This window comes from Aulonocara sp. 'chitande type north' Nkhata Bay, linkage group LG8 (assembly GCF_057382095.1).
Source record: "Aulonocara sp. 'chitande type north' Nkhata Bay isolate Kocher_YH1m ecotype deep benthic linkage group LG8, A_spYH_male_GT1.1, whole genome shotgun sequence".
Lineage (NCBI taxonomy): Eukaryota > Metazoa > Chordata > Actinopteri > Cichliformes > Cichlidae > Aulonocara > Aulonocara sp. 'chitande type north' Nkhata Bay.
In genome coordinates this window covers 17,405,400-17,423,748 of record NC_141351.1, presented here as the reverse complement: position 1 = coordinate 17,423,748, position 18,349 = coordinate 17,405,400, and the positions used below count along the sequence as shown (strand labels likewise).

The following is an 18,349-nucleotide window of genomic DNA, read 5'->3' as shown; positions in this document are numbered from 1 at the left end:
ATGTCAAATGTGCATCCACTCCCTATTTTCTTTCTCTCTGCGTCTTCATTTCCCTTCACAGCGTACACCCAACCCCCTTCCATATTTTGACAAGAATCAATTACAGACACAGGAATGCAGGATGAAATGTGTGGCCTGGAGCATGTAGGATTTTATATCAGACCCCACACCGGTATGGTAGTAACGACAAGGGTGGGGAAACTATAAAAACAACCCTCTGCTTCACCTTGATTACCACGCTAACGTTTCCAGTAGCTTGATATTTCTGGTAGCCAGAAGTATCAAGCTACTGGAAGTGCACTAATGAAAAACAACCAAGCAGATATGTAGGAGTTTTGGCTTTTTTACAGGATTAAAGTGCACAAGCGCCGAAGGACCAAACACCTGCTGGTGCAGCTACACATGAGAAACAGTGTGCCACTCAAGCTGAACATGATGAAAATGGACTCCAACTAGTCTGCACTAATGAGTTTTTGCAATGAAGCTGAAGGCATCTCTATGGCTAACTAAGCAGCTAACTAGTCCCCTGCTGTGGCCCAGCTGCTGGATGCGATAGTACAGCGATGAACTGGCAGAAGTACAGAGCTCTTTTTATTTATTTCCTCTTGTAATTTAGCCAAGTTGGACAGACATCACTGATGGCTCAGAGCGCATGTGTCAGATTTGGTTCAAAATGCTGCTCAGCACACAACAGACTCAACATTTACCTCGTATCAGATTCGGCCCAGCAAATAAGCACCGCAGCAATGCAAAAAAGGTTAGCATTTCTTTGATGGCATGCTGTGCTTCAAAGAAAACCAGCAGTCCTAGCCTCTCTTGTCTTCCTCCTCATCTTACAGTAGGCAGTCATAAAAGACTGCAAATGAGGGGGTTTCTCAGTATGTTCAGAGAGCAAGGCGTTTTCCCTCTCAAGGGAAGACAGATCTGATGATCAAATCCTTTCCTGTCTCCTTGTTGAGCCCCTCTCTCTGCAACGGAGCGCATTTCCCTCTCTAATGCCAGCCATGTGTCACCCACTACTGCCAAACTGTTTTGATAAAAAGCCTAACTGCTGAATGTAGGAAACAAGGAAACAAATATTAGATAAAATCCATATGTTCAATATCTAAAACAATAGAGTGGTATAACAATGATGAAAAGCAAACAAACACCCTTTTCCACTTCTTTTAATGCATTTAAGCCACAAACATCCCCAGGGAAAATAATATAAACTGTGAAGCATAAATGAGGTCGTGTTTTCAAGTAGGACGAATGACATTTGCAGCCGAATAACAAATTTGTTATTTTGCAAAAATAGGCCATATAGCGTAGCAGCATTAAAAATACATACCCCTATGGTGTATATTTGTCTTTTGCTTAGTCTCCAGATGCAGAGAGAATGAACGTGGGGAGGAAGAAGTTTCGAACAATCCTCAGTTCACCAGCGGTAAAATAGACGTTTGTGTGAAGAGCCACCCACTGACTAGGCTTGGCCCACAAAGAGACTCACTGTGAAACTCGGCCCTGAGACACATCATTATTATGATCACCCTGATCTCCAACCTCATTTTACTCCTTGCCATGATTCTCCATGAGAGAAACCACTCTGCTTTTTGATGACTGACTGTGATCCCTGCTCCCTGTTAACTGCCACACAACTATCTAGCTCTATGAGACATTATGAAACAGGCAGGCCACGAAAGCAAGCCGCCAAATACAGGAGGAAGCAGTCTGCTAGCACGCATTGCTCACTTATTATCACCATATGTTGCAATCACTGTATCTCCAGGGCTTGTAGTGCATCAGTGAGTGAGGTTGTTATCAGCTCTAGAGCAAATGAAAAGCATTTCCTTTACATCCAAGTTGTTGGCTCTGGAATACGATATGCATTTTTTGAAAATGATGAAATGTCATTAGAGGGGGATGCCTTAGTTTTACTTTCCATACAACAGATTTTTTCAGAATAAAAGCATGCTTTTCCTAGCCAACAGAATGTATTTAAACTAATGACATATGAAAAAAAATACACCAACATAGTGTTGTTTTGTTTTTTATTCTCACAAAAAAACATCTTTTTGAGAAAAGGTGCAGACAGAGCTGAAATAACTATCTAATCTACCAATCAAGACACTGAATCAGCAACCATTTTAGCGATCAGTTAACAAACTGAATCATATTTTAAGCAAAAAGGTCAAACATTTGCTCTTTCTAGCTTCTCCTCTTTGAGGCTTTGCTGATCCTCTTTCCATTTTTCTGTTTTATATCAATAAACATCGGAGGCATGATCTAAAAGACAAAGTCACATTGTAATTTGTATTTTGTGTACCAACATTCTGAAGCCCTGAGTTTAGCTATTTGACTGTTGCCCACCACATTTGGATGCAAACATTTGACTGACTGTAGCACTTGGTAGCTGAATTGTTAGCAAGATGCATTCTTTACTTCGTATAATAGTAAATCTTTATTCTGGTGTGTGGCTACCTTAATAGGTTGCTACCACTTGGCCAGGCAATGTAATTCTGAAACACATCACATTGCCTGGCCAACTGGTAGCAACTTGTAAAGGTAGCCACATACCCTGAATCATATTCTTCTTTCTATTTTATTGTAACTTTTAATTGTAAGTTACAAAATAAACATCATGTTGTATGAAAAAGACTTTTTATTGAGCATATAAATGTATAAAGAAGGTGTTTACTGAAGTTATCATTTGTGAGATATAGCTACTTTTTGTAAAGTTTATAATGTAACCCAATGTTTATTTTAGGTACCCAGCATTTAAAAATAACAGATATTTAGCTTAAACACAACAGTTAACCTGCTGATTGAAAATAATGAGTAGAAGTCAAAATAACCAGTTATAGTTTTATAATATCACGAATAAACATTTTTAATTAGATTCTTAACTTTTACAGCGATGCGATTTGTGGTTCTGTGGCTTGTCTCCACTTTTGTATCTCACTTGGCATCGAAGCTGACAGTAATTATGAAAAACAAATGTCCTTTCATTGTAAGCAAATGGTGTAGATGTGGCTTTGTCTGTGACTGAGCACAAAAAAGCTTTGGCAGCGTTTGGGGGAGTGTTATTGTTGACAGTGTGCTTTCCCAGTGGGAAAACATACTGCATGACCAAATGTTGCAATGATCAGACACAGACAGTACGGCACAGTTTTGCTCATTAGCATAAAAATCTTTCTGGATACAAATCAAGAGAATAGACATGGAATTATGAGCTGCAAGTCATTCAAAACACTCTAAAGTCTAAATGTTTCAGCAGTTATAGATTAGATTTCCATAGCTGAAGGTCAGTGGGACAAAGTCATGTCATGGCACGTATTTTCTTACATAGATGAATCAATGCAAACTACCCCCTAGAGCACGATGCCTTCTATACTCTCACATCTAAATTATTATTGATGCCTTTGCAAACTGGTGATTTATTTTCTAATGGAAAACATCTCATGTGATAACACCTCAAACAGCTATAAGCACATTTTTGAGGAGCAGACCAGTGATTATATTACCCTGTAGAATTGTTACAGAAAGGCTGGAGTGAAAATATAGCACATGCTTCATGCTTATCAGCACAGACTACATGTTGGCTAACCCCTGACTGTTGTTTCACTGCAGCATTGAACTGCTGAAACTCATTTCAACACAATCATCATAGTCAAAAAAAGAAGAAGCCTCGACACTATCCAGCCTCCCAAAGTCAAAAGTTAAAAGGTGCTTTTAATGAACGAGATCCAGCCTTGTTCTACACTCCACATCTTTTCAGCTCGACACAAAAACTGACAACCCAGATATTGAATTAATGCTCGTCTCTGTCACTGGAGGCCTTCGTGATGATCAGCACATTTGCAATTTTTACAAGTCTCAGCATACCAATGTTAAAAAGAAACCCAGGAAAGGCTGTGACTCTGAAGGAATAAAATAACAGCGTGACTCTGATTTTTTTTCTTCACATAGTCAGCTAATAAAAAAATTACTTGTGTGTTAAAATAGTTGTTCTGTAGTTGTTGTGAAGCGATCAAAGAAAATAAGCCATCCTTTTAAATTACCCCATTGTATTTGGGTGAAATTGTTTGCTGGTGTTATTCCAGTGCCGTCAAACTGCATCATATTTCTGAAAACACACAATGAAAATATTGAAGGACTGACATAATGATCACAAACAACTCCCTGTGCAGCAGCCTTGAAAGAATGAATAGGAAATGAGCTTCTTTAGTAAGCATCCATTATTCATTAAGCACTGTATTCCTCCATGTCGACACCCTCTGTAGTGACACAGCCAAACCATTATTTCCTTATTCTCACCATCACTCACTCTTTCTCTCGCACCAGTTACACCCAGCTTTCATGTTATCGCCATACGATCAGCACCCAAATGCTTTACACTAGATAAACTCTACAACACGCAACAACTAGTAAACTAACTGCACTTGATGTTAGCTGAAAGAGTAGCACCCGGCAATAATGTTTTAGTAAAGACAAGAGCCACTGCAACTGAGCAGTTTATGGCGATGCAAAAGAAAGGCTATTGCATATGCTGACATATTGCAGAGAATAAACCTACCTGACATTATACAGGACTGATAACATAAGTCACAAGATCGTGTGAGCCCTTTGTAAATTGTGCTGCAGAAGAGATGAGATAAGTTAATCATGCTTTCTATATGTGCTATCATCACATGCGACGCAGCCACTTTTAGACTCAATTAAAAGCCACTTAAAATGCATCTAAGCAAGAATATGGAAGTTCAGTACAGGTTGAAATTTAAAAAGAAGGTAATTCCAGATACTATTTAGAAACATCACTAATCTCCACACACAGACAGGGGGAAGGTTCAGTTTTGCATTATTCTTTTTCTTTTTTTTTTAACTCTGGAGACATTGCACATTATCATAAACATCGAGCTATAATGGAATGTGTAGGTGTAACATCTGTGGACCCAAGATGACTGCATCTTGAATCACGCTAAGAATAAACAAACGAGCCTGGAAAGATATCCTCAAAAGCCGAGTCTTTTTTCTTCTTAGCTGCCAATGTGAACCCAGCCTCTACGCTGCCCTTTGTTTTCCATCGAAAATCTAATATTTGTTTTTCCAAGTCATCCATTCGGATAAAGTAAAATGGACTGAACATGTTTTAAGCCAAGAGCGGTATATGTTTGCTTTCCCTTCAGCTAAGTCACGCCACAGTGTGCAGGGAGTTAATCTCTTCTGGGCTCCACCCTACCTGCACTGAGCAGGTCACCGATTTAGGAAGCCATTTTTCAGCTAAAAATGCTTAATTTTTATGTTAGAATCATACTGGCCAGCTGAGCCTTGTGATTATTAAAAAATACATTTTGTCCATCTGCTGCACTTCCTGCAAAACACAAGCCAGCACCAGCATAAAGACACTTAAAAGATTACAGAAATATGTGTATACCATTGTCCAAAAACCTTGTCATCTAAAAGCGTTGTGGTCTACTTTGTAAAGCTCTTATGTATCAACTTCCATAAACACAACTAAAAAACTATGCGTTGTCTGGGGTAGGTAACACCCGCATTACTACTTGTGGAGTGACATAATTCTGTATGTCCCTGGGCTATATTCTCTTATTCAAACCAGGTGGGCCGAACCTAGCGGTCTGTATCCTAAAATGAATAGTAAGGATCATGAGATGGTTACATAATAATTTTTTTTGCACAAAATCAGTTTTAGTTTCTCCTGAGGCTCCATCTTTGAGGTAAAAAGCTTCCTTACTGATGCTTACAATCCAGGGTCATGCTCAGGATGTAACCTGTGATACACCATCACAAGTAGACATTATTTCATACTAACTGCTAAGTTGTGTTTCCTGTCCTTGAATTTTTCCACTGCTGTTTCTAAGAGCACAAAGCCATCACAAACCCCTGTTAAATTAGCAGGCTAAACAGTTTTGCTTGAAAATGACTCACATGATTAATCAGTTATCATTATCATCATGCCAGTGAATAATCATTGTAGGTACACATAATTGAGGTGCATAAATGAGACAGGAAGCAGCTCTTTTAGTGATTTTGTTTTTTTCAAGGGGAGGGCCTAAATAATATAATTTTAAAGTCTCTTCTTTTGTGTCTCATGTGTTCAGCTCCACTGTTTTTTCACAGGGCCAACTTACAATCCTCCTTTGAACAGAGGTGAGTGAGCTCCGAAGCATCTGAAAAGAGGCAACTTTGATCTCTATCCAGCTGTTTCAATGCTTCAACTATCCAGCTGACTCTTTAACACAGCTGACAGTAAACAAAAGCAAATTTCCCCAACTTCAATTTGGCCTTACAGGGACGCTAAAATACTTAGATTCTTATCTATCCCACTGAAGCATCTGATCAGCCACAAAATCCATTCTTGAGCATGGCAACAACATCCAAGACTGAGTCATAAAGATATCTTCAGCCACAAAAACAACAAGGAGTCATGCAGCAAGAAGAGACACAAGCGACTTAGAGCAACTTAACACTATATGAGCAAAAGTATTGGGTTAATCTTTGAATTCAAGTGTTTTCTGTCTAATTGCCGCATGTGTATAAAATCAAGACCCTGAGCATGCAGTCTGCCTATGCAAACAATTGTGAAAGAATGTGTCATTTTAAAGAATTCAAAGAATTTGAGTGTGGTACTGTAACAGGATGCCGTCGATGCAACAAGTCAGCCATAAAGTGCCAGACCATATAATGTTACAGAGCGGGTTTGCTGAGTGCTGAGGCACATTGTACGTAAAATGCTCCAACACTCTGCTAACTCAATAACTGAGCTCCAAACCTCGTCTGGTATTAACATCAGGAGAACAACTGTGTGCTGGGAGCTTCATGGCATGGGTTTACATGGTATATATGGACTTTGTTAATTCTGCACTGGGGGCATTTCAGTGATTACAGCAGCACAAGGGTCAGGAAGAAAAAAATCAATTAGAGATATATTAAAAATATAAAAATAGAATAATTAAGCAGACTAGTGTACCATACTATGTACAAATGGTTACTATATAAGACAAAATACACTAAAATATCTTTTTACTTGCACATAAGGTGCAGTGGAAGTAGTAATGGATACAAATGTATTTTTTAGCTTCTATTTATCCTGTGTGGGTGTTGCACAGTCTGACTGCTGTCGGGATGAAGGACCAACGAAAGCACTCTGTCCTACAAAGTGGCTATAGCAGTCTACAAGTGAAGGAGCTGCTCAGGGCCTCGTCTCATGCAGTCTCATGCAAGGCATGAAGGGTGTTGTCTGTAATGGACATCAGCTTAGCTAACATCCTCCTCTCACCCACATCCTCTATATAGTCTAGAAGGAATAGCCAGGACAGAACTTGCCCTATTTACAAGGCTATTTTCCTGTCCTTCTCTATGCTATCAGCTCCCCAACAGACAACAAGATTGCAGAAGCCGTCATTGTGTCGTAACAGGTCCTCAATAATGTCCAGAGAACCCAAAAGACCTCAGGCTGCCCAGCAGATGGAGACGACATGTGGCCATGCCATGACGGACTAGGTCCTGGAGATATGATACATAATGTGTAGTGTACTGGGCATTGCTGTGTGATACCCAGTACTTTTGCTCATATAGTGTATGATTACAGAGAAAAGACAACAATAGCAAAACAAGATTTCTTTAGTAGAAATCCATTGCCAGGGAAAGTAGTACACACAAAAATTGAAAAACAAAAACAAAAAGCAGACCAATCAGGAAGTGGACGTGGCTGTCTGCATCACTGTTTACAAAAAGTCTGCGTTTCAGTCAGACAAAAACAATCTTTAACTTTTCAGACTAAACGTAGGCCAGCAGCATTTCTGACAAGTCGCTCTTTTTTAAGGATGCCTAAAACACAGTAGTGGTGTGTATACTGGGCCAAAATGTACTGAAAGTTACACACTTTAAAAACAAAAGTATGTTAGCAAGGCTGTACCCTGAACTACATGCCAAATTAGGCTATTACAAAAAAAAGGAGCGGCAACCTTGAATGTTAACATGATTAAATGTTTTTCACTTATTTTAAAAAAAGATGTTGAGTCTCTTCGTTTCCTTGCAGCTGTGCTGGTCTGGGGTGTAACAGATCAGGTGGTGAGGACTGTTGTGATTCAGAAAGATACAAGTGCAGGTACCAGTTTGTTCAGCTTGCAGTTTGTCTGCCCTTGTAGCAGCCACATGTTTAATCCATGTAACAAGGCCTCCTTCCATGGAAAACCCTTTGTGTGTCATTTAAGTCCCAGCTCACTGAGGTTACAGGCCTGTCTGTATCCTACCAAAGCCCTACAGCAGGAAGCAAAACACCACTAACATGCCGTTTCTGCTTTTTTAGTTTGACTGTTATGTCAGTGCTTTCAGTTACAGTTTGCTTTAACTGTCGATTGAGCTCACATCTAAAAACAGAAGATCTATACAGTTAATCTTCCCCATTACTTTTCATTTATGTATTTGGATGTAAAATGGAATAGCAGGGTTAAAAGCAAGGGTTAATTTTCCATCTTCTCTCACTGCATGACTAAAGATATGTTTTCTCATTATTTAGTGTTTTCAGGATGAAGCCAACATCTAGAAGGAAGACTGCAGGGTTTGAATTCTGCAACATTCGCCGCAAGCACAAACAAGCCTACGATTGCAACATGCTGCAGCTTAATGGGATTCAATAAACTTCCACCAAGGAAAGCAGAAAAAATAGCAGGTTGGATACAAATACTATCTGCATCAAAAGGAAGATCTTACTGTGACAATTCCCATGCCTAATTCATTAGCCCTTTTTCAAGGCTATGATCATTTCCGCTGGCAAATATCTGATGAGTTCTGGGTCAGACCAGACTCATCCCTAAATGTTTCAACTTTATACCAATTAGTTCCTTCTCCGCCTATTTGAAAAGAGCGTGAAAAAACATGTGCTTGAAAAAAAAAAACCTTCAAGCAGAGTGCAGTTAATGTATTTGCAGTCTAGGAGAGAGCACAACATGATGTGTCAAAGTTAAGCATTTCCAGAACTTAAGAGAGAAGTGGCAGATAGTTGAATTGGCAATTTAAGCTGTTAGAAACTACAGGTATGGACATCACACTCCTACCCACCTCACTTTGGATTTCATTAATCATCACATCTGTTCATTTCACGCAGCACACCCATACTAAAAGGCACTTACATTCACCACATTCCAACATACCATGTTTTCAGTTCTATCTATAGCAGAGCAGAACTAGAAAAGAACATCTTGGCGGTGATAAAAAACACCAATTAAATGTAAGCTGGCAATAACTGCTGCAGCTAGTAACTGTTGAGTAGTTACGAGACCAAGGCGCTATTACAAACAACATATACGCGCTCTCACACTTATTTCTCGAGATATAACAAAGAAGGAGGTACAGAACATACCACGGACAGGGCCTTTTGATTATGCCAGAGATTAACTTACATCCGGTATCCTTCAGCAGAGCAAGTACAAATTACCCTCAACGAATAGCGTTTCGCTCGAGTCAAATATGAATAGCAAGAAGATCAAGTTCGCAGATGACACCACCGTCATTGGGCTCATCTCTGACGGGGATGAGTCTGCCTACAGGAGGGAGGTTGAACGTCTGGTGTCCTGGTGCAGCCACAACAACCTGGTGCTGAATGCCCAGAAGACAGTGGAGATTATTGTGGACTTCAGGAAGCACACAGCCCCACTCCCCCCCATCATCCTGACTGACACCCCCATCACCTCTGTGGACTCATTCTGCTTCCTGGGTACCACCATCACCCAGGACCTGAAGTGGGAGCCCACCATCACCTCCGTCATCAAGAAAGCCCAGCAGAGGATGTACTTCCTGAGGCAGCTGAAGAAATTCAACCTGCCAACACGGACGATGATGCAATTCTACACTGCAATCATCGAGTCCATCCTCACCTCCTCCATCACCGTGTGGTACGCTGGAGCCACTATCAGGGACAAACAGAGACTGCAGCGTGTTGTGCGCTCTGCTGAGAAGGTGATTGGCTGCAGACTCCCATCTCTGCAGGACCTGTACACCTCCAGGACACTGCGGCGTGCAGCCCGGATCTCAGCTGACCCTTCTCACCCTGGACACAGTCTGTTTGACCTGCTCCCCTCAGGCAGGAGGCTCCGGTCCATTCGCACCAGAACCTCTCGCCACAAGAACAGTTTCTTCCCCTCTGCTGTTGGACACATGAACAATAACCACATGACTGTCCCCGCCACTAACACATGACCCTACGCTGTGTCACTGCATCATTTCATGTCTGGCACTGATCACCACCTGCACTCATGTATATATCTTTCTACGTAGCACTCTTAATTCTTATTCTCATGTATATATCTCATGTATATCTCATGCACATATCTTTCTTTCTACATAGCACTTTAATTCTTATTGTTTGCACTGAAGCACCGCAGCAAATTCCTAATGTTGTAAACCTCAACATCTGGCAATAAACCCATTCTGATTCTGATTCTGATTCTGAAGATGAAAGCCAAATCAATCTGCCAGCAGCACTCAGCAGTCAAATGTTATTTCTTCCCGCGGCCTTACACAGACTCATTTGTCTTGGCGAGCACAAACTATTTGTTTATTTCATTGCATCCTCATTAGCTTCTGCCAGAGCAGTGTCAGAATCTTCCTTGGGTCTATGCTGTATAATTTAAATGAAATTCAGACACAGACTGTCTACATAAGAGACAAAAGAGAAGATAAATGAGCATTAAGGAGAACATGTTGCATGACAGCTGCATTAATATTGAACCAGCAGAATGATGCAAGGTGTGTTACAAAATAAAAAGAAAATGAAGCAATACAGACACATTACAGTTTATTTTTCAAATTTAACAGAGACCCTTTATGCGTTTTCCTATTTCTGTCATACATATAGAAGATATTCATATTAAAAAGCTGTCGGTATGTGCAGTTAATCACGAAGAATAAAAACCCTCGGCCTCAGACTGCTCTAGACAATCTGTTTCTGTCATCCCAGTCACAAAGCTCCTGCTGGGAGCAGAAGTCCTGGCCACTAACAGATCAAACCTTCTGTTTGCAACGGGCAACCAATCAGGAAAAAAAGCTGGCTTAAAAGGAAGAAGATGAAAGTTTAAAATGGCTTGTTTCAGACAGCGTATGACCTAAGGGTTTGCACCAAGGCCTTATATAAAGTGAATACAGAATACAGTGCAAGAATCGAGCATAATACCTTCCCTCTAAGAATTTTTCTCTGGTTTCTAGAGAACATGTAATTTGTCTTTCATAGTCTAGTAGCAAGAAAATCTTGGTAGGTCCTCAAAGAACTAACCTTTGCTTGACAGAGTATTCAGGTTTGTCTGGCAAGATCCTTAAGCTCCTTTATGTTGTAATGAACCAGATATTACAGACATTTGTTATTTTCGATACTAATCCAAGTTCATTCTGGAGGCGGCTCTACTCAGGCTGTAGAACCTGGCTGTGTCAGGATGACTAACAGACTTAATACAAGTAACAGCACCTCTATAAACTTGGCTAATGTTATGGCCCAAAATAGTGTGTAGTGACAGTACAGTGGCAGCTTGGTCCACTGTAGGCCAAGCAAGAAATGAAAAATGTGACATGAAAAGCATGTAGAATTAATTTCAGTGCAAGACTACAAATCTGTTTCTGCGTGGTGTTTAAACTGAAGTCCATCCATCAGTACAGGATGTCAAAGTGACCGCTCCTGTTGAAGGTCAGCAGAGCACAAACTCAATTGTTTCTCGGTTCATTTAATTTTTAATTTCCATGGTCTGATAAGAATCAAATGCCAAATACAGCACAGCATCTTCCCCCTTGCATTGAACTGGCAAACTGCCACAAGCAATCTGCTCCGGGGATGCTGATTTTTTGCTGGCCCTGACCTCTAACCTCCCAGGGGAGAGTTCTTCCCTTTGGGGATTAATGTCATTTCTGGTGATCATTACATTAAAACCAATGTTCAAATGCTTCGGAGCCAACAGAGCATTCAGCAACCAAATAACATTAAACTTGAGTCAAATTTTAACCTGACTCAAAAACCTGGGTCCTCCTATGACTGCAAGTCTAAGGAGACCATTCATGATATCTGAAGTAGTAATGCAGCCGTGGTCACCGACATGTTGAAACTGGCACAACTGCAGCCCACGTAAGAGTCAGCTAGCAAGTATGAAGACAAGAATGATCATTTTTATTGTTATGGTTTCTAAATAAAAACATGACGGTTAAACAAGGTAGAAGGGGGAGACTAAACCCCAAGACAGGGGATCAGGATAAAACTCCAAACGCTTGATCCATTAACCCATATTCACTGACGCACCGGGTTGACAGAAGTCGCTGCAGGTTGTCAAAAGGAGAGCTCAGAGCATTTAAGCACACGATAAACATGGTGACTTCTACGAGGAATTCACTCACTGCAACGGTAAAGCTGAATGCGCACCTGAAATGGACGCTAAATGTGAAAATTCCACGCGCTGCTGTGCGTAACGGACAGGTAACACGGCGTTTGACGTGACTGGGAAAATGACTGAAAATTTGGATGTTTCCCTCACCTCCTCGATATACAAGTGTCCGGGTGCAAAAAAGACGATGCAATGCCATAAAGGAATCTCATCACTCACCTTAGATGGCTTTAATATTCAGTCCTGAGCGCAGATTGTCTTGGAAAAGCCGAGGCGACGCTTCAGTGTTGCCGCCTGTCACCGGGAGGGAGGAGTTTGTGTTTACTCCAATATAACAGAGCTGTCAGCAACCGCACGGATCCTCTCTGTTTTTGGCGAAGAGAGGGAGCCGCAGTCTGGCCACAAACTTTATTACAACGTGTGTGTAGGACTTCTGCATTACAGATTCACTTTTTTTGTTTGTTTGTTACAAAGTCGTGTGGTTCCTTCTGAAGGTGTGCTTTATCTTAATAGGATTACATTTTACAGTTAATACTAGAGATGAAACGAGGGGGATTTGTGATTTAAATAAAGGGAATGAATTATGTATAATTTTTTGAACTGCAACAATGGGTGATAGACCGACACAAGAGTCTTTTGTTAATATGAGCAAATACACGTTCAAAGAATTGAATGCGTCATGGTTTAGGGGAATGGAAAAAAATGATTCTCTCGATCATTGTAGCTGCTTATCTGTCCTTATCAGGAGGCATGTATCCCTGCCCTGAGGTTTATAGCTCCAGTCATACTGGAAAAGCAGAACACTCTTCCTGTCTATTCTCAGAAAGCAGCAAATAGCAAAAAAACTGTGAAATGTGATCCACAGTGAAACACGCTAATCTGATTTCTCTGTAATTTTGACATTTTATATAGTGTAAATGTGATTTATAATCTGTGACACTCCCCTGATAGCTTTAGTGATTTATTGATGACGTATGCGTGTTATTAAGTGACAGCCCTCTTCCAGTAATTTTCTTTCTCATGCAAGATAAATAATTCATCTGCAATAAGTTTTATTGCCCTGCAATATCAAGGAAAGGACTTTGAAACCAAAGGCTGCAAACGTTTTTTTTAATAAGTCCAGCAGAAGGTGTGTGAAGTTCCTGAATTACAGGATCAAGAATCCTTGAAAGATTTGACATATTTCTTTTACATGTTTTGAAGTTGTTGGGTTTTGTTTGGCTCAGATCTTCAGATTCATCATCTGCACTTTACAATAATTTACTTCAAAAACAAATAAACTGTATATTTCTTCTTTTCTTCTTTTTTTTTTTTTACATGACAATGGCATGGCACCAGTATTATTGTTGGTGAAACAGGTGTCTCTACTATGACAACCAGCTCCATGTTTCCCTTCAAACCAAAGGTCGCAGCCATAAACATGACATTTTATGACCAGCTATCTATATTCCCCTCCAACAAGGAAGGTAAATGAGAATTACTTAGAGAATCTTTAGAGGCTCAGAGGACCTTGATCTCATTCTGTGGCTTCACCAGAGCTTTAGAGAAGAAACTCTGGGATTCGTGTTTAACTAGTGTAACTGGAATACAGTGATAATGCCTTCCACAAAGAAGACTCTGCATTTCATATCAAGTGCTTTGGCTACATCTATATCTGTTGGGCTTATTGGATATGGCATGTCAACAAAGTGGGTTATAACAACCATGGAGTGCGCAGAAAAGGCTTCTGGTTTGTACAATGGATCTGCTGAGATCACCTTGGCCCTTTTTGATGGAATATTAGCGAGATCCTCCTGCCCCTTTTTTGGAGCTACAGATACATTTCAAGGTAATTTTCAAAAGCCCCGTTCAACCAACTAGAAACAGACTCAAACAACGATGTTCTCTCATATATCTCCACAATGTTGGCTGTTTTTATTTTATTTTAATAAATTTCAGTCGCTGACACATCCTACCTTCAAGCAATGGGGAAAATTTAATTTAATTTGATTCATTTTGACCACCAGCTTCTGGTCTTACTCTAGAATCTGTGTCGCTCTTAGTGTGCATAATGAAAAGAACACACTGTCAACAGTTTTTCCTTCTGACACAAGCTGTTATGATTAGAAGTCCCAGACAGATATCTCAAAATAAAGACAAATGCTATCAAAACTTCCATCGTGAAGGAGAATTAGATCCTATGAAACTGCTCAGGCAGTTTTACCAGCCTCTTGTACTCAATAAACATAGAAGTTCAGTACAGCATTAAATGTAGGACCATAATGACCTGTGTTTCTGTGTTTAGTGATTCCTACATTGGCAGGAGGAGAAGTTGCTTCAGTAGTCCTACACGGTCTGGTTTTGTGCCTTCTTGCCCTCTGTCTGCTGTTTTCGGCATGCAGCATCCTCATCTCTCTCTACAACAGTGTCAGCAATCCTTATGAAACCTACATGGGGCCTGTTGGAGTCTACATCTGCAGCTCTCTCAGTGGTAAGTGACTGATATGTTATAGCAGTAAGCATGTTGCACAAGCGGAAGTGCTGGGGCATTTCCATGAAAAAATAAGGTGTGATTTTTGTTCTATTCTTTTGTTTGTGATATTTCTAATGCTACTTATTCTCCTGCAGCATGCTTGTCTGTGATAGTCCTCATCCTGTTTGTGGTGAACATCAGTGCGACCAATATGGCAGAAACCTTTGTAGAAAAGTATACTGAGGGTTTTACATTAGACCTGAAGGGAAAGGCTTCAGTGATGCAGGTAGGATATTACCTGGTCATCCCTTACACAGTGCTCTCTCTCATTGCCATCGCCTTGATCTACACATATGAACATGCAGCCTACACACGCAAAAAAGAGCAGCAGAAGCCTACAGAGGATGCACCCATGGACTTAACAATGTATTAGTGCAACAGAGACCATGGAGTTTTCAATACCACTGATATATTAAAGACTTTCTCAAGAAACCTACTGTAATGAAAGATAACCGACTGTGGTTATACACAGTAAGGTCTGGATACACGGTAAAGCCTTGTTCATTGTATGATAGATTTATAATATTTAGTCTTACTATATCAGGAATAGTCTGGTCGGATCAAGTACCTTACACTTAAATGTCATGTTTTGAGCAACAATTATGTAATTTCAGCATTTTGATCAAATTTGATATCAAGGTATGACAGTGCAAAGTGTTTGCTGATACAGTAAAAATATTACCATGTAAATTTCTTTTCATTCATATGTTTTTGACATGAAATTCCATTCTTAAAAAATAACTATTTATTCTGTTTGTTTGTTTTTTTAATTTTGTGTAATCTTTTTGGATTAAATGTATCAATTTAGTTTGTTTTTTCTTTTTAAAAAAAACCATCATTGTAATATAATCATCACAAAACATGCTTTACAGATCATCAGGCAGACAAAACCTCAATGATTTTACTGTGTTCTGTGTCCATTAACATCAGCTTGCAAAATAAAACATTAGAAAACATGAATAAAGTGATGAGATTGGATTGATTTTACTTGAAAAAATGAATTTTTGCAATTTAATGTTATACATTTACTGCGGTACTGCATTACAGATTCACTACGAACAAGCAAAATGATTACATTTATTGGAAAAATCTAAAGAGCGAGTCAAAAAAAAATGGATGAACCCACTGAGGGGGGTTTTACTGATGTCTGCTGCCCTCTATCTCTGAAATTATGTAATTGCAAAGAGATGCCAACAAGTCAACAGTTTCAACCGGGAATAAAAGAAAAGGGATTTGTTTTCAGTTAAAGTCTCTCATTTGCTATTATGTATTGCTGGCACAATCATTTGAAGGCTCGAATTTATCTTTAGAAGGGAGAATTAAGGCACACCCAGTCTACCCAACATGGATTAGACCACTGGTACCCACCTTTTCATTGGTTCTGGTCCACAGACCTGCCAATAAACTTGATAACTGAAAAGCAGCATGTGTTCTGTGATACTTATTTCTTCAGTCAGTTTCTATATTACCTTTGGTTCTCCCTGTTTCAATCAACTGCATTTATCTAACTACTGTTTCCACTTGGAGTCAGTGTGAATATATATTTACACCGCACATAATTATTTATTCTACTTTCCAGTAAATGTGCTTTGCCAGCAGGTAACTACACAGCTACTTACCTTCTGAATTACTACAGAAGCCATATGGATTACCTTTCTTACCTTCATCAATTCATGGCTCACCAGTGAAGCGGTGCTTAAGTTGAGCCCTTTAAACTCCAGTGATGCAATGCATCTTAACTGTATCCTTTTCCACGTGAGACCTACTACAGAAACCCCTGATGAGAGATAAAGATTTATTACTCAACTGTTTAAAACATTTCAAAGGGCTGGAAAAATCGCAGCCGATGCTGACCAACGTATTGATGGTTACAAAGCTTGCAGATTTTGTAAAAACATAGATCACAGATAGATCTTGCTGAGAGTTGGCGCCTATTGTCTCCTGGATCTTCGGGCATTCTCACAGCTGTGATTCACATGGCTGTGTTGACATGAGAGCAAGGGTGAGGTGTCCTGTTACCGTTTCCCCTGTCCCATCACTCAGGGCCTAAAGTCTGTTTGGACATGCCCTTTGCAGCACCTCTCAGCCCTGCAACGCCTTCTATCTGCCTTCAAAAGAACCACTCTTCCTTAAAGTCTCACACTTCAAGGGACCTGTGGAAGGATGCAGCAATTTGCTTTGTTGTCGTCAGCGCGAATATGTATTAAATTTCATGCATTTGCATGCTTTCTGCAGAGACATATCAGGCCTGACAGAAATTCTGTTAGTAGAGCAAGAAAACTCACCATGCTTTTTGAGGTGAAAAAAGCCAGTTTTTAGTCTAAAAAACAGTCATTACCTTTCAAATTGTAGCTTATGTTTTATAACATGCCACCAAATAGCTCCTGCCAAATATCCTTCTTGCAGAGTGATGTAGACTGACTTAAACCTGCAGCTGTGACAAGGACACAGAGTGAAGTTGCGACAGGTTGTGTTCTCCAGAGGAAGCCACGTCAAAGCATGTTTCAGCACAAAACCGCCTGCTGTGAAGATGACAAGCCCTTCACAAGAAAGCACGGATTTGCCAGCCATTAGAGACCCTTTTAGTTTATGTTTTACTTTAACTCTGACAGAATGCAATAAACCTGTCTTGATCTCTAAAATGATCATTTATTTATTTAGTTAGTTTCAGTTAGCAAATATATATACAGCTTCAATCACACTTTCACTTTCAGTCATTTCAAGTTGATACACAGTAGAATTCCTCAGTTCTGAACATCAGCTGGTTTAACAGCAGCCAGAGGAGAGATGTTTAACTGTAACTATTACTGCTCTTCCTCTTTGTGCACTGAGGTGTGGAATAGCTACTAATAACGGATTCTTCTTGCCGTTTGCTGTGCAAACACTGACTGAATAAAATCAGTGATGGACGGTAATCTCTTCCTCTCTGCATACTCTCGGTCTCAGAGCTGACCAGAATGGATAAACCTGGGATTAGGCAGAAGCCCTAAGCCCTGACCACTCACTCTGTGTGATAGGATTAAAGCAGAAACTTTTGTACCTGTGAAACATTATCCACTAAGGTCCTGAATTACAGAGGACTGTGAAACAGACACCTCCAGCTGCGGGGAAGTGGGGTCACACATTCAGCCATGTCGAGTAAACGGTGGTAGGCCATAGTAGAACGGGGGAAGGCCTGGCCACCTTCCACTTTTAGGAACATATTGCTGGCAAGTGAGCAGTATGGTGAATACATGTAGGAGTATAAAACTTTCTACTCTAGTGAAGAACTCAAATAGCTTTATACAACATGTCATATTCACCCATTATTTTGTGCAAGAATTTTTTTCTACATCTAAGATTAAACGTTCACACACACTCAAACCACCAATCTTCAGATTAGCTCATGACCTGCTCCACCTCCCGAACCACCACCCCAAAATAATAATAATAATAATAATAATAAGAAGAAGAAGAAGAAGAAGAAGAAGAAGAACCA

At 40.0% G+C, this 18,349-nt stretch overlaps 2 protein-coding genes across 5 annotated transcripts in view; one reads left to right on the top strand and one right to left on the bottom strand.

The window, feature by feature from the left end:
- The window catches only part of ptprea (protein tyrosine phosphatase receptor type Ea), a 59,010-nt gene extending 46,326 nt beyond the window's left edge, over window positions 1-12,684 (bottom strand). For 3 of the 4 annotated variants that reach the window (XM_086303955.1, XM_086303957.1, XM_086303958.1), the window contains exon 1: window positions 12,579-12,684. The gene's annotated coding sequence lies outside the window, so the exon portion shown is untranslated. Of the gene's footprint in view, window positions 1-1,330; window positions 1,479-12,578 lie in introns of those variants that run through there. The other variant, XM_086303956.1, reaches the window with a different exon arrangement.
- Window positions 12,685-13,630: 946 nt separating this feature from the next.
- clrn3 (clarin 3) lies at window positions 13,631-15,835 on the top strand. Its single transcript, XM_086304793.1, has 3 exons — window positions 13,631-14,187; window positions 14,644-14,829; window positions 14,967-15,835. Exons 1-3 carry the CDS (start codon window positions 13,956-13,958, stop codon window positions 15,242-15,244), a joined length of 696 nt encoding a protein of 231 aa, XP_086160919.1. The 5' UTR covers window positions 13,631-13,955; the 3' UTR covers window positions 15,245-15,835.
- Window positions 15,836-18,349: the final 2,514 nt, after the last annotated feature.

Bases quoted from the DNA above. Each gene is read 5' to 3' on its own strand.
- clrn3 (XM_086304793.1), top strand. From the start codon at position 13,956: ATGCCTTCCACAAAGAAGACTCTGCATTTCATATCAAGTGCTTTGGCT. The intron at 14,188-14,643 runs GTAATTTTCAAA...TTCTGTGTTTAG, and splicing joins AGCTACAGATACATTTCAAG to TGATTCCTACATTGGCAGGA. The intron at 14,830-14,966 runs GTAAGTGACTGA...ATTCTCCTGCAG, and splicing joins CATCTGCAGCTCTCTCAGTG to CATGCTTGTCTGTGATAGTC.